At 42.1% G+C, this 14211-nt stretch overlaps 1 protein-coding gene across 3 annotated transcripts in view; it reads left to right on the top strand.

Annotated features, from left to right (window-relative positions):
* Nucleotides 1–1763: 1763 nt before the first annotated feature.
* Nucleotides 1764–14211, top strand: part of AMBRA1 (autophagy/beclin-1 regulator 1) — a 148897-nt gene continuing 136449 nt past the window's right edge. For 2 of the 3 annotated variants that reach the window (XM_006865059.1, XM_006865058.1), the window contains exons 1-7: nucleotides 1764–1898; nucleotides 2294–2352; nucleotides 2863–3046; nucleotides 3688–3860; nucleotides 4797–4863; nucleotides 5397–5543; nucleotides 5814–6850. In XM_006865059.1, the coding sequence (XP_006865121.1) occupies nucleotides 1764–1898; nucleotides 2294–2352; nucleotides 2863–3046; nucleotides 3688–3860; nucleotides 4797–4863; nucleotides 5397–5543; nucleotides 5814–6850 (1802 nt within the window). Of the gene's footprint in view, nucleotides 1899–2293; nucleotides 2353–2862; nucleotides 3047–3687; nucleotides 3861–4796; nucleotides 4864–5396; nucleotides 6851–14211 lie in introns of all 3 variants that reach the window. The other variant, XM_006865057.1, reaches the window with a different exon arrangement.

Genomic DNA, 14211 nt, shown 5'->3' with positions numbered 1-14211 from the left:
CATTTCAGCTCACTAATGCCTAAGATATCGATGTTTATGTGTTCCATTTCATTTTTGACAATTTCCAGTTTTTCCAGATTCATACTTCGTTCATTCCATGTTACAATTTTCAGTGGATGTTTACAGCTCTTTGTGTTCATTTTGAGTTGTGGCCCATCAGCACATGAAGGTCACGCGGGCTTTTTTCCCTTGGGCTTTACTCCATTTGCATCATCATGATTAACTTTACTTTGAGAAGGCAGCTCTTCCCCAGTCGCATTTTTAGTGCCTTCCAATCTGAGGGGCTCATTTTCTGGCTGTATCTGACAGTGTTTCTCTGCTATTCATAAGGTTTTCAGTGACTAAATATTCAAAGTAGTTCATCATTCTTTCCTCCTTTTCTGTTTTGGTCTGGAAGCTCACCTGTATCCTGTCAACAATGGGTGACCCTGCTGGTATTTAAAATTCCCGAGGCATAGCTGTCAGAATCACAATAACCCACAAGCCACCACAGTATGACAAACTGACAGAGGAGTGGGTGGAATTTACTTTACTATTTACTATTATATTTGGTAAAACATTTCATTAACTCGCCCCTGATGTGGCGTTGTGGGTTAATGCGCCTGACTGCAAAGCTGTTTGAACTGCAATATCGGCGTTTCAAGCTCACCATCTGTTCCTCGAAAACCCTATACAGGGTCGCTATGGATCAGAATCGACTCAACATCACTTAACTACAATAATGTGATGTACTGTAGGTTAAGCACTAGATTTTGAACCAGAGGGTCAGTAGTTCAAACCCACCAGCTGCTTCTTGGAAATCTATCTTGCAAAGGGTTGCTATGAATCAGAACTGACTCGATGGCACTTAACAACAACAACAATGTGATGGCTACAGTTGCCTTGGCAGGGCCAGACCAAATAGTTTCTCATGCCTTACATGGCCTGAGGGCCAGATCTTCCCCACCCTTGATATAGATAAAGCAAATTGGACAAAATTTGAACAATTCTTGAGGCTAGGTGGTGAGTAATGAGTGTTTAATTGGACGATTTTTTCAACTTTTCTGTATAATAAAATTTTTTGATGATAGAGTTGAAACAAGACTGCAGTGACTATTGCATTGTACATATGTAGACATTCTTTTGAAACACCATTTTGTCAGGCTGTTTATTCCATTGTATGCAGGAACCATAATGTATTCTTGGTTGCATGTTGCTCTTTGACATTTTATTGGAATTTTATTTTGTGATACAGTTTTATGTCCTTTAGGCTTGTGGCGAATGAGAAAAAGGACCGGAAAATGTTCTTTTTTCCTCCTTCTATCATCTGTTCTGGAACTAGAACTAGCAGTAGTTGTTATTGTGTTGCACACTGGATTTTAGGTGGTTGTTGTTGTTAAGTGCTCTTCCTAGGAAATCGAATAGACATTGCTATCTAAAAACTGAGGCATCCAGGTGCGGCACTGTAAGATAACCACTAAACTGCTAGCCACCATGTTGGCAGTTGAAACCTACTAGCCGTTCCTTGGGAACCTTGTCCAGGGTCTCTGTGAGTCAGAACTGACTTTACGCCACTTAACAACAAGTGCTTAAGGTACAATTCTTTTATGTTGTTGCCTTTGTCAAAGAGTGTTCTTTGACAGTATTCTCTTCCATTTCTTAGAGTTCCATGAAGACAACTTACAAGGACCTGAATGGCCTCATTGTAGCTGCTTCAGAGTGTGTGGAGCTATTGCTTGCTCCTTCAGTTCCTGTTTCTAGAGTGACGGTGGCCACTGAGCGCCATGAAGGTTGTCCCAGAGAAGAATGCTGTCCGGATACTATGGGGGCGAGAACGGGGCGCTCGGGCTTTGGGAGCTCAGCGGCTTCTGCAGGAGCTGGTGGAAGATAAAACCCGATGGATGAAATGGGAGGGCAAGGTAAGCAAAGTGAATAGTTTTGACATAGGATATAGGGATGATGGTAGAATAGGGCTTAGCATGGGATAATGGTTAAGAGTCGGGGAGATTTTATATCTCTAACGTAGAATGAATTTATGGCCTAGAAATGTTTTTTTCTTGAAGTTAAATTAGATTTGTGTCTCTCAATTTCTAGCTTAATTATTGCCTCTAGTTTTTAAGCCTATACAATACTAGTCTCGAAAACCCTGTACAGGGTCGCTATGAGTTGGAACTGACTCCAGGGCATATTACAACAACACAATGAATACTAGTCTAGAATGGTTCATTTGGTTTTGAGATAGGGTGTACCATGGCGTATCATATACGTTAACTAACTGTTTTTTGTTTTTTTTCTTTTTCTTTTGGTCTCCCAGAGAGTGGAACTTCCAGATAGCCCACGGTCTACCTTCTTATTGGCCTTCAGCCCTGACAGGTACAGAGTACTTACCTAGAATTTAACTTTACAACTTATGATGGTGCTTTTTTCTGTTGATTGGCCTAGCTTTGTCTTCCAAGTCCAATCCCTAAAGACTGTTTGATGTCCTGTATGAACAGGGCTTTGTCAGTCTATAAGAAAGGGTATGAAAGTGTAACCATAATTGTAAAAATAATGGGGATAAGGACCAAAACTTTGAAAATTTCTCAGTAACAATCCTTTGCCTATGTGACATAGCCCACCAATGGTGTGTTCATTTTCTCAGCAAAAAAAATAAATATTCTCTAAAGGTCATGTGAGTTATTTGGGGACAGTATGGAGAAGCCAAACACTTTAAAGATCAGAGAGTTTCTGGTATTTATAGATATGTTGCTTAATACCGAAAGCTTAGTTTTTCTCATGCTGGCATGGGGAATAATAGAATTAGCTTTCTGTGTTGTCCGGAGCCGATAAAGTTTGTTGCCCTCCCACATGCTTCTCAGTTCACTTCCTACTCTGATTCCCTAGGACTCTCCTGGCTTCCACGCATGTGAACCATAACATCTATATTACGGAAGTGAAGACGGGCAAGTGTGTTCACTCACTGATTGGGCACCGCCGCACACCGTGGTGTGTTACTTTTCATCCCACCATCTCAGGACTTATTGCTTCTGGCTGCCTTGATGGGGAGGTTAGAATTTGGGATTTACATGTAAGTATTTCCTCAGTCTGCCCTTTTCTCTGGTATTCTAAATGCAGAGGCTTGTTTACTATTGAATTCTTAACACTGGAGGAGAGACTGGCCAAGATCTTAGGGCTGTGTCTGAGTATATGATAGTCATTACTTAACTGATAGGAAGTCGAGCTCATAGTCCTTCATTCTGAAATGAACACCCTATAACTATTTCTCCATTTGCCTGTTGTAACATAGCAGAGGAGGTTCAAGGTGGCTTTTTATTGTCTTAAAGCAAGGATTGTACTGTTCTCTGATCATGCTTATCAAAGCAAGATGTTCATAATCTACTGGGGAAGGGCTTTGTTCCTGGTGACTGGCCAGTGGGTTGATATGCACCATGCTGTTCACCAGGATTGCATGTTTGTAGGCTTCAGAATAAGGAACTGAGGGGGTCCTCATGTTTGTGGATTGTGGATGGAGAACTGAGCTGATAGAAACATTTGTATGATAAATGGGCAGCACTACCACATCACAGCTCTTTTACATCCATTGTACAAGGGGCATACTTAAAGTGGACCCTGCAAATGGTCATTTTACTTTAAATGGACTTTTCTTGAAATTGTTTACCCCATCTTCTGGCTCCTTGAAACATGGGATTATTTGGGTTGCTCTCATAGGGTGGCAGTGAGAGCTGGTTCACAGACAGCAACAACGCGATTGCCTCTCTGGCTTTCCACCCTACGGCTCAGCTCCTACTGATTGCCACTGCCAATGAGATCCACTTCTGGGATTGGAGTCGTCGGGAGCCCTTTGCTGTGGTGAAGACGGCTAGTGAGATGGAAAGGGTCCGGTGAGTTCCTGTGTCCCATCAGTGATGTTAGCATAGGACCAGCATGATAGAGAGCTTGTTATTACTAGGTAGGGTAGATTGTTATCCTTCTGACTCCTCCTACTTTCAAAGCAGCTGGCCAATAAGTAAGGAAGCAGTTAATTTTATTCATTTCACATGTTTCTTACTGACCTCATCCTCTGGTTTTCTATAGATATGAATCATTGAATTGATTTTAGGTTTAAAGTTCTCTGGGTTCAGGATAGAACCCTCTCTGGGAAACCTGAGAGATATTTAGGTGGCGTTTTAGTAGGTTGGTGGGTAATTGCTCATGTGTGTTGTGTTTCTCAACTGGAAGATGGAGGTGTAAGCACATATCAAATCTTTTAGTTGATAATTTATTGAACCCTTAAAATCAAAACACATATTTCCTGAAACACATTAAAGTTGAGAAATTGCCTTCTTTGGGTGCACTTGCTGTTGCAGTTGGATATAGGCTGATTTTGTAGCCTACATAGGCTATGTCACCGGGATTGTGTGTGTACTGCCACCAGAACTCATGGTTCTTAATAACATAGCTGCTAAGCGAGGAGAGAACGGAATCCGTGGCAGAACACGGGTGTATTCTGTTGCTTTATCATTATCATGGGCTCATAGAGGAGGCAAATGGCACTTATGGTGTAGCTTTTTCCTGGAATGAAAGGCTGGGTGTTTTTCAAAAGTGATATTATTATTTTACTGATGAATATTTCCTTATTTTGGCAAGTGTAAAGCGATAACGAGAGATACTGTGCTTTATTTTATTTTAATCTTTTTGAAAGTTTGGAAAGTCTTTAGTTTAAAGTAGCTGTTTAGATAATCCCACAATTATCATTAAAATTAGAGTTCTAGTTTCCTGTTCTCGGTTAATATAATTTCTCTTTGTATGTTTGTCTCTTTCGTCTCCTGTGTTTTCAGTCTGGTGAGATTTGATCCCCTTGGACACTACTTACTCACAGCAATTGTTAACCCCTCTAATCAACAGGTAAGTTAGTCAGCATTTTCACCTCCATGTAAATTGTGGCTTCCGTTCTGAATTGATGCTCTAATTCTGATTATATCGGACTCGGCGTGCAAGTTCTTCTTTCAGTCAAGATCCAAAACAAGCTTCAGACTGTGTATTTGCTGTTGTAACCATCACCTTACCATAGAGCCCATTCTGAAGCCCCTGAGCAATGCTTCTCTAGAAGTAACCAGGCCCTGTTGGAGGGCTTGTCATTCTTTGTCTCTGACTGGTTGACATTTTGCTTCTCCTTATTGCCTCCATGTTGTAGAGCGTTGATTTACCAGCTGTACTCATTCAGATGTGTTGCTAATTGAAAGTGAATAATTTAATAGCATATGATGATTCCTTATCATGATCCAGCTATTACTTCTTAGTGCTTAGGCGTCGAGAACTTTTGTCTATGAAGGTGATTTTCCTTGGGTGATTACCAGTAACTAGTCTTCTTGAATGACTTGGAGGTTCCACCTAACCACTTTGCTCTGTCCCCCTGCCCTACCTGGCCCATGCTGCAGGGTGATGAGGAACCCGAGATCCCCATAGATGGGACGGAATTATCCCATTACCGCCAGCGCGCCCTCCTGCAATCACAGCCAGTTCGTCGGACACCTCTCCTCCATAATTTCCTGCACATGCTGTCCTCCCGCTCCTCTGGCATCCAGGTGGGAGAGCAAAGCACGGTGCAAGATTCTGCTACCCCCTCACCCCCACCGCCTCCCCCTCAGTCCACAATGGAGCGTCCCAGGACTTCCGCTTACATCAGGCTCCGACAGCGGGTCAGTTACCCCACAGCTGAGTGCTGCCAGCACCTTGGGATCCTGTGCCTTTGTAGCCGCTGCTCTGGCACTCGAGGTCCTTCCCTCTTGCCACACCAGGACAGTGTTCCCCCTGCTTCTGCCAGAGCTACTACCCCTTCCTTTTCTTTTGTACAGACCGAGCCCTTCCATCCCCCGGAGCAGGCCTCGTCAGCGCAGCAGGACCAGGGCCTCCTGAACCGGCCGTCTGCCTTCAGTACAGTCCAGAGCAGCACCGCCGGCAACACGCTCCGCAACCTCAGTCTGGGTCCCACCCGGCGCTCTTTGGGAGGCTCTCTGTCTAGCCACCCTTCTAGGTATCACCGAGAACTAGCTCCCGGGCTGACAGGATCTGAGTGGACACGAACAGTACTCAGTCTGAACTCCCGTTCTGAAGCTGAGTCCATGCCCCCGCCTAGAACCAGTGCCTCTTCAGTGAGTTTGCTGTCTGTGCTGAGACAGCAGGAAGGTGGCTCTCAGGCATCTGTGTACACTTCAGCCACAGAAGGGAGGGGTTTTCCAGCTTCTGGGTTGGCAACTGAGTCAGATGGAGGCAATGGTTCCAGCCAAAACAACTCAGGCAGCATTCGCCATGAACTTCAATGTGACCTGAGACGCTTCTTCCTGGAATATGACCGACTTCAGGAGCTGGACCAGAGCCTGAGTGGGGAAGCTCCACAGACCCAACAGGCCCAGGAAATGCTCAATAATAACATTGAATCTGAGAGACCAGGCCCCTCACACCAGCCCACCCCACACAGCAGTGAGAACAACTCCAATTTGTCACGTGGCCACCTGAATCGCTGTCGTGCTTGTCACAATCTCCTGACCTTCAACAACGATACCTTACGTTGGGAAAGAACCACACCTAACTACTCCTCTAGTGAGCCTAGCTCCTCCTGGCAGGTCCCCAGTACCTTTGAGGGCATGCCATCAAGTGGCAGCCAGTTGCCACCTCTTGAGCGGACTGAGAATCGAACACCCACCTCCAGCAGGCTGGAGTTGAGCAGCTCTGCTAGTCCGCAGGAAGAGAGAACTGTGGGAGTGGCCTTTAACCAGGAGACGGGCCACTGGGAGAGAATTTACACTCAGTCCAGCCGATCTGGAACTTTCTCACAGGAGGCCTTACATCAGGATATGCCTGACGAGAGCTCAGAGGAAGATTCACTCAGGAGGTAAGCAGGTGCTCTCTTGCTGTTTCCCTCATTTCTTAACTTTTCTCCTGTCTCTTCTCTCAGTTCTAGATACATATGGCTGTATCTGGAGTGTTTGGGACCCATGCATCTGTTTCTTCTTTTTGGAAAATGTTGCTCTACTGCCAGAGATAGGATAGGGCTTAGCAGTAGAGTCAGTTGATTCTGCTAGCTCTCTCTGACTAAGCTCATTTGACCTATAGCCTTGAAAGGAGAGCATAGGTTAGGGTAGACAGACATGAGGTAATGGAATCATCTGCCCTTGTTTTGACTTTGAGGGATTATACAGACAAATTATTCAGAGTGCCTCAGAATAAATAGTAAGAGAGAACCTGGCTTGGGACAGATTAGCATGTTGGCTTTCTTCGATTGTGTCACTTTAGACAATTGTGTTCACCTCTTAAACCTTATCTTTTAGAGCATTACAACTTGACAAAAAGAAAAGAAAGAATACATATGTATCAAGGAAAGTCATATTTTCTTAGAGATAGATGTTTTTGGATAGCAAGTTGTTCAATTAAGATTCTTTAAAAAGACCTTGCAGATGGACGTTCGTTCACCTTGGGGTGGGGAGAAGAGTAATTCATGGAAGGAAGGCCTCTCCATGCTCGAATTGGCATCCCAGCCAGCTCTTTCATGGAAGAAATACAGTGGGTGTAGTTGATCGCCTACTACATGTTCCATGTATGGCTGTGTGCTCATCTCTCTTGATTTATTAGGGACTTCTTTCTGTAATTCTCTAAAGGTCAAATCTAGCGTAATCACCAACTCCCAGAATATGCCTGTTGGATCCAAACAGCATATTGCTCTGCTTACATCCTCTTTTGAAGCTACTGAAATTTCTTTGACATAAGCTACTAACAAGGATGGGAATATGGATTGTGCACATAATGTACTTGTTATTTTGGGAGGATGCTGCAGATAGTCACTCAGTCAATAAGTATTTCTTGAATGGTTCTGATTTTCTCAGCCGTATGCTAGGCACTGTGGGGAATACAAAAGAAGTATAATACATTGTCTCTGCCTACTGGAAACATACAATGCTATGGTGAAGGTAAGACTGACTTTCAAAAAATTATATGAAAAAAATGACACAATGTTTCATTAAATGGCAGTGGTGTTAGATGTTGTCCATTTCATTCTCTGTATTTGATTTTCGACCCCATGTGACAGAGTAAAAGTGTACCCTAGAGTTTCGAGGCTGTCATCTGCATAGGAGCAGATTGCCAGGGCTTTCTCCCTTGAAACAGCTGTGTAGGATTGAATTACCAACCTTTCTGTTAAGCAGTTAGCCATTGCACCATGATATGATATGAACTGGTCCTTCATGATACGATACTAAGATTCACTGCAGTCTGACCTCAGAGAAGACTTTATAAAATTCCATCTAGAAAGCTAGAAAGCTTTTTTAAAAAATTTTAGGAGACTGGCACATATAAGAGAGGAAAGGAAAGATGTGCAAGATGTTGTTTAAGTGCTGTTGAGTTGGTTCTGACTTATAGCGACCCAGTATAGGGAGGGTTTCTGAGGAGCAGCTGGTGCATTTGAACTGCTGACCTTGTGTTTCACAGTCCATTGGTGATCCTACAGCACTGCACCAGGAGTTCTATGCAAGATAGTAGGTGATTACTAAGGGGTTGGGGTGGGAAACAGTGAGATTTGTTTGGATGTGAAAAGTAGACAAAGGCTTCGGAGTATTTTGCTTTCACAGTGGTCCATGTGAGGAGCTTGGAACTCTGGCCTTCCCCCTTGTCAAGAGAGGAGAGAAGGTAGCAAGGATAATAATGGGCATTCACCTCAAAAATTTCTTATCGGTAATACCTTGAAAGCAGTTTTTTCTCTAAGAAGATTACCAATTCCTGTTTCCATGTTACCGTTGGGCATCTGGTCAGCTTCTGTTCCTCTTGCTTTAGCAGTATCTCTTCCCACGTGTTGTTCTGAGAAACATCCAAGTAGCTTAAAATAAACCACGTACTTTTGTTGTTGAGTGCTGTTGTCTCTTGGTTCCAACTCATAACGACCCTGTATAGGGTTTCCGACGAGTGACTGGTGGATTTGAACCTCTGACCTTGTAGTTCAGCCAAGACCAGTGCTTATCCTACTGCTCCATATAAGGACCCCATCACTTACTGACAAGTACATGTACTCTGTTTTTGCTTTGCATTAAACATTTCTGATTTCCTCAGAAACTGTGTAAGTTTCCCATCTTACAAGTGAAGTAACTCCGTGTGTCAGTGGACCATTTTTATTTCTTTTCTTTTACTTAAAATTTTATTATGGAAATCTTCAAATATAGAGAAAAGTATAATGAACGAACTTCCATGTATTTATAATCTGACACTAGCCCAGCCTCCTTTCTTCTACAGCCACTCTCCACTCCTCCCACCTAGACCTCCTATAGCGCCATCTGCCTATACTTGAATGTTTCTCTAGAGTAATGCTATCTGATGAAACTTTGATGGTGATAGAAATAGCCTAGATCTGGGCACCTGTAGCCACATGTGCTTTTAGGCCATTAGAAATAATGGGTTAAACTGATCTGAGGGGAAATTGTTTCTATTTAAAATTTTTTAACTTATATAAATTTATTTAAATAGCCACATTTGGCTAGTGGCTACCATATTAAAACCTAGAATATTAGTAATGATTGTTTAGTAAAGCAGGCCATTTAAAATTAAAAGCCAGTAAGGATTCACCCCAAATTTTTAAGTACTCATTTCATTATTTTTTGGGGTGACAAAATGCATTATGTATTTGAGGTATAAAAGGAAGTTTTAAGCATTTAAAAATTCATTGTCCCTTTCATCTTGCTCTAAACAAATTTTTATATATATGTATTGTTTTCATTAAAAATAATGGCTCTCACTGTAAACAGTATGTTAATTCAGAGAAATCAAAAGTCCCTCTTGGAACCCTAACTAAATCCATTCTTCTCCCTAGGAAACCATTGTCTTTGGTTGGGGATGTTTATGTCTTTTGATCTGTTCATAAGTGATCATAAATCATCAAACATTGATTGACTAAATCATGAGCTACGTTGTAAAATGCTCTAATTACACATCCTTTAAAGAAGGGTCACTAATTTGTCATAACTTCATTCTGGTGTAAATCATTAGCACCAACAAATGGGTGCTGAACCTGGTTCTTCTGCTACTTTCTCAGGGGCCAACAGTCCCCAGCTGATGAATTAGCCCTTGTGTCTGTTTCTCCAGCAGGTGTCACTGTTGGGCTTCTGCTGCTACTGTTTCTAGGCTAGGGTGGCTGGGGAAAGAGGGCATCTTTACTGTTTGTATAACAAAATCTGTGTGTAGTCTTTGTAAGTGACTGTGTGACTGAGTGGAGAGGATTTTGTCCTTTGGCCCTGTAGTACGAGATAGACTGAAGAGGAACGTTTTAATCCTGTGTTGCTGGGATAATTAATGGTGTTTGCAAATAATAGGGAGAAGCACACATTGTGTATTTCAGTATCATTTTATGCTGATAAGCATTAATAACTAGTATACAGTTTGTCTCTTTTCACCAGTTGAGCTGTCTGTATAGTCTGATGCCAGTTTGCAGCTTGGATGGCAGGCACTTTGCTTCACCTCTACAAGAAACTGCTTTTTGGTTCAGCTAGTGCAGGCTCACTCTAGCAGATGATCAGATTAGTACTGTGGCTCCTTGCAGGAAGGTTCCAGTAGCCTTTCAAAACTGGTATCAAGGAACAGAGAAAATTGTTTAAAAAAAAAAAAAAGACTGGAGAGAATGTAGAGCTCATGTAGTCTAGTGTCTTTGTTTATAGATGAGAAAAGTGAAGAGAGAGGAAATGACTATAAAGGTAGTGCTTATGGCAAAGCTGGGATTTGAACCCATGGGTACATATCCAGAAGAGGGCACACTTTCCTGCATTTCATTCGAAATGGGTGCTTTCATACTGCAGTCTTCTCTCTCCCTAAAAACCTGGATTGCTTAGTCAGTCATGGACTACGGGAGTATGGCAGTTAATTCTCAGTGTAAGAAACTAGGGGTCTGATAGATAATTGATAATGATGGTCTCTGGGTAGAAATGTAATCCATGCAGTATTTCTAGGGATACTAGAGAAGCATTGTGTTTTAGTTATTTGCCTGTAGACCTGCATGGAATAGTCCTTAAAAAGTGATCACAGTTAGGGATGTTTACAGTTAAAATGCCAATAACTGGGAAATTAAATGGTGCTAAACTCTTTCCACCTCAACCAAATTATTTCTATGCCTCCTCTTCACGGAACTTGTTGATGTTGTTGTTGTTAAGTACCATCAAGTTGGTTCTGACTTGTAGCAACCCTGTATAGGGTTTCTAAGGAGCGGCTGGTAAGCTTGAACCACTGACCTTGTGATTCAGACTGACCTTGTAGTCCATCGCATTAACCCACAGCAACAAGGCCTTGGGGCTGAAAGATTGTGTTCTGAGAACTGATGTGTTTTGTCTGATCTGTGATAGATCCATGATCTGTGAAGGATCATGGTGGTTCCATATAATAAGCATTGGACTGTGAACCACAAGGTCTGCAGTTCGAGTCTGCTAGCCACTCTGGAGGGTGGAGGACAGGAAAGATGAGGCTTACTGCTCGCGCAAAAATTTTAAATGCCACAGAAACCTTATACAGTGTCCTATGAGTCAGAACCGACTCAAAGGCACTTTACAACAACAAAATGATCTATGAAGAGTGGGAGACACTTGACAGTGATATAAAACTTGGTCCAGAGCCTCAAAGGATAGAGTTAGAAGCCGTCCTTGGATTTCTGACTTTCTTAGGCTTTTGTGAGGGCATTATTGCGTTGGTGGCTGGAGCATCTGAAGCCTTATGAGGCTTCATGGGTAAATTAAACTTGTTGGAGCCCCCAATTGAAGTTGTGGAGACCATAAAAGGGTACGTCTCTAGGGCTAGTCATAGGTCCTCCACCAAAGGGAAGAAGGTGAACTAGAGATGGTTTCCACTGACCCACCTGAGACTAAAGAGTTTATCCTTCTGTGTGTCTTTGGGTAGGGAATATACCCAATGTATTATTCCTAACCTAGCAGGACTGTCACGTTCTCTTTGGAGAAGTCTTTGCTGTCTCCTCCAGATAACTGCTTCCTCCTCTGTTTCTATACAAGATGTTGTTGTTGTACCTAGACCTAGCACATAACAGGTGCTCAATAAATGATAGTTGAATAAATGGAATTGAGATTATATCCTCCATGATTGATATGCAGTACAAATATTTTCTGTATTCTTTAGTAAAAACAAACTATTTAAAATAATTTTATCACATGCTACATAATTATGTCGGAGTCCTGGTGTGGCGCTGTGGGTTAATGTTCCAGACCGCAAAGCCGTTTGAACTGCAAGGTCGGTGGTTCAAGCTTACCAGCTGCTCCTTGGAAACCCTATACAGGGTCGCTGTGGGTCAGACCGATTCGACAGCACTTAACAACAACATAATTATATCATATGATACAATGTTGCATAGAGTCATTGGCTCCATAATGAGTGATGCATATTGAATACTTTACCTAGAGCTACGCATGGAAGGCACCTTCTATAACTTGAGATTCAGGTTGTTATTGTTGTTAAGTGCCATTGAGTCAGTTTCGATTTATAGCAACCCTGTATAGGGTTTCTGAGGAGCAGCTGGTGAGCTTGAACTAATAACTCTACAGTTCAAACTGACCTTGTAGTCCAGTGTAATAATCCACAGCCCCATACCAGGACTCCTGAGTGGTCCAGGTGGGAGCGCATTTGTTCCTCAGGTGTTTTCCTGATATGCCATGTTCCTCAGTTGGGAATTGATTCTCCTGCAGCATATAATAGTTCCTGTGCACCTAGTCATCCATTCCCTGTGACTTGAGGCTTGCACATTGCTTGAATGTATGAGGGTAAGTCAAAAAGTACTGCTATGAAGTCATAGAAACCTTAATATCAAAACATGAAACTGCCGTTTCCCAATGTATTGTCCATATAAGTCTATACACTTCTGATGGAGGTGTTTCCATCCCTGAAGAATTTAGTGCTTTTTCAGTTATACCACATCACAGTGGCAGTTTGGGCATCTTCGAGGGACTCAAATCATGTTCTTTTTCAATGTTCTGTAGTTTGGAAACAAAAAAGAAGTCTGAAAAGGTAAGATCAGGGCAGTGTGGTAGATGGAGTAAGGTTTCCCAATGAAATTCCTGTAGGACATCGTTTGCTACCTTGAAGAATGAGCAGCTGCATTGTGGTGAAGGGAAACATTCCTCAGTGAAACTTGTCCTTCTTCTAACCAGTTTTCAATTTTCTTAAAACTTCTTCCTGTAAGTTCCCATGATCCTCCTGTGTACTTGGAGAGAATCTATCAAGGTTACCTTTAGAATTACAGAAAATAGTTGCCATAACTTTCTGAGCTGACCTCTCTGCCTTGAATTGAACTGACCCAGCAGATCCGCTTGTAAGCCACTGTTTTGATTGGATCTTGTTTATTGAAGGCACCATAATGAGATTTAGACAAGTGTGAAACTTACTACTGAGAGACCTTGTCTGCAGACATATTTAAACATGTTTTGTGTGGAATAGTCTTGCACGTGCATGACCTGAAACTGTAGTTCAATGCTTTTTGACTTACCCTCTTATTGGCATCATTTTATTGGTCTTTGACTTGACATCTCATTAATACTAATATGTTTTGCCAGTGTTTTATTGTCCTCAAAGGATACAGAAAAGTAAAGACTTTTCTGTATCCTCTATGATGGGATATTGGTGTGGATATGAGGAGACATCATAAAGATTGTGGGGAAATGGGATTAAAAAATAATACAAGTTTTCCATAACTCTGAAAAAACCCCTTATAGATAATGAATTGGTTGGTTGGTTGTTTGGTGAGGTGCCATGGAGTTGGTTCCAACTCATAATGACCCTGTATAAGATTTCTGAGGCTGTAAAATTTTACGGGAGCAGAAAGCCTACTCTTTCTCCTGTGGAACAACCTGTAGTTTCAAATTGCTGACCTTGAGGTTAGCAACCTAAATCGTAACCAGTACACTACCAGAGCTCCTTGTAGACATGAATAATCCAGATTAAATATCGGTTCTGTATTTCTTTGCTACTTTATGTTTCTCATAACCTTTGTGGAAAGTGTTCACTTAATTTGTGTTGAAGTAGGGTGTTTAGGGCTCAAGGAGGGTGGGTGCTTTCATCTTTTTTTTTCCCCCCTGATTTTTGGGTCTGAGTCATTAAAAGAGAATCTTTGTTGGTTTTGACGTTATTGCTGGCTCTTTTTTCTCTTCAGGGGGCAAAATACTTACACTGAGAAATTTTAGTTCCACTTCTAATTATAAAGAGTGTGAATAGCTGTCGCCCTCCCCTCCC

The sequence above is a fragment of the Chrysochloris asiatica genome, unplaced genomic scaffold (genome assembly GCF_000296735.1).
Source record: "Chrysochloris asiatica unplaced genomic scaffold, ChrAsi1.0 scaffold00075, whole genome shotgun sequence".
NCBI classification, from domain to species: domain Eukaryota; kingdom Metazoa; phylum Chordata; class Mammalia; order Afrosoricida; family Chrysochloridae; genus Chrysochloris; species Chrysochloris asiatica.
Note: the sequence above shows the minus strand (reverse complement) of the source record. Positions and strands in the feature narration are given on the sequence as shown.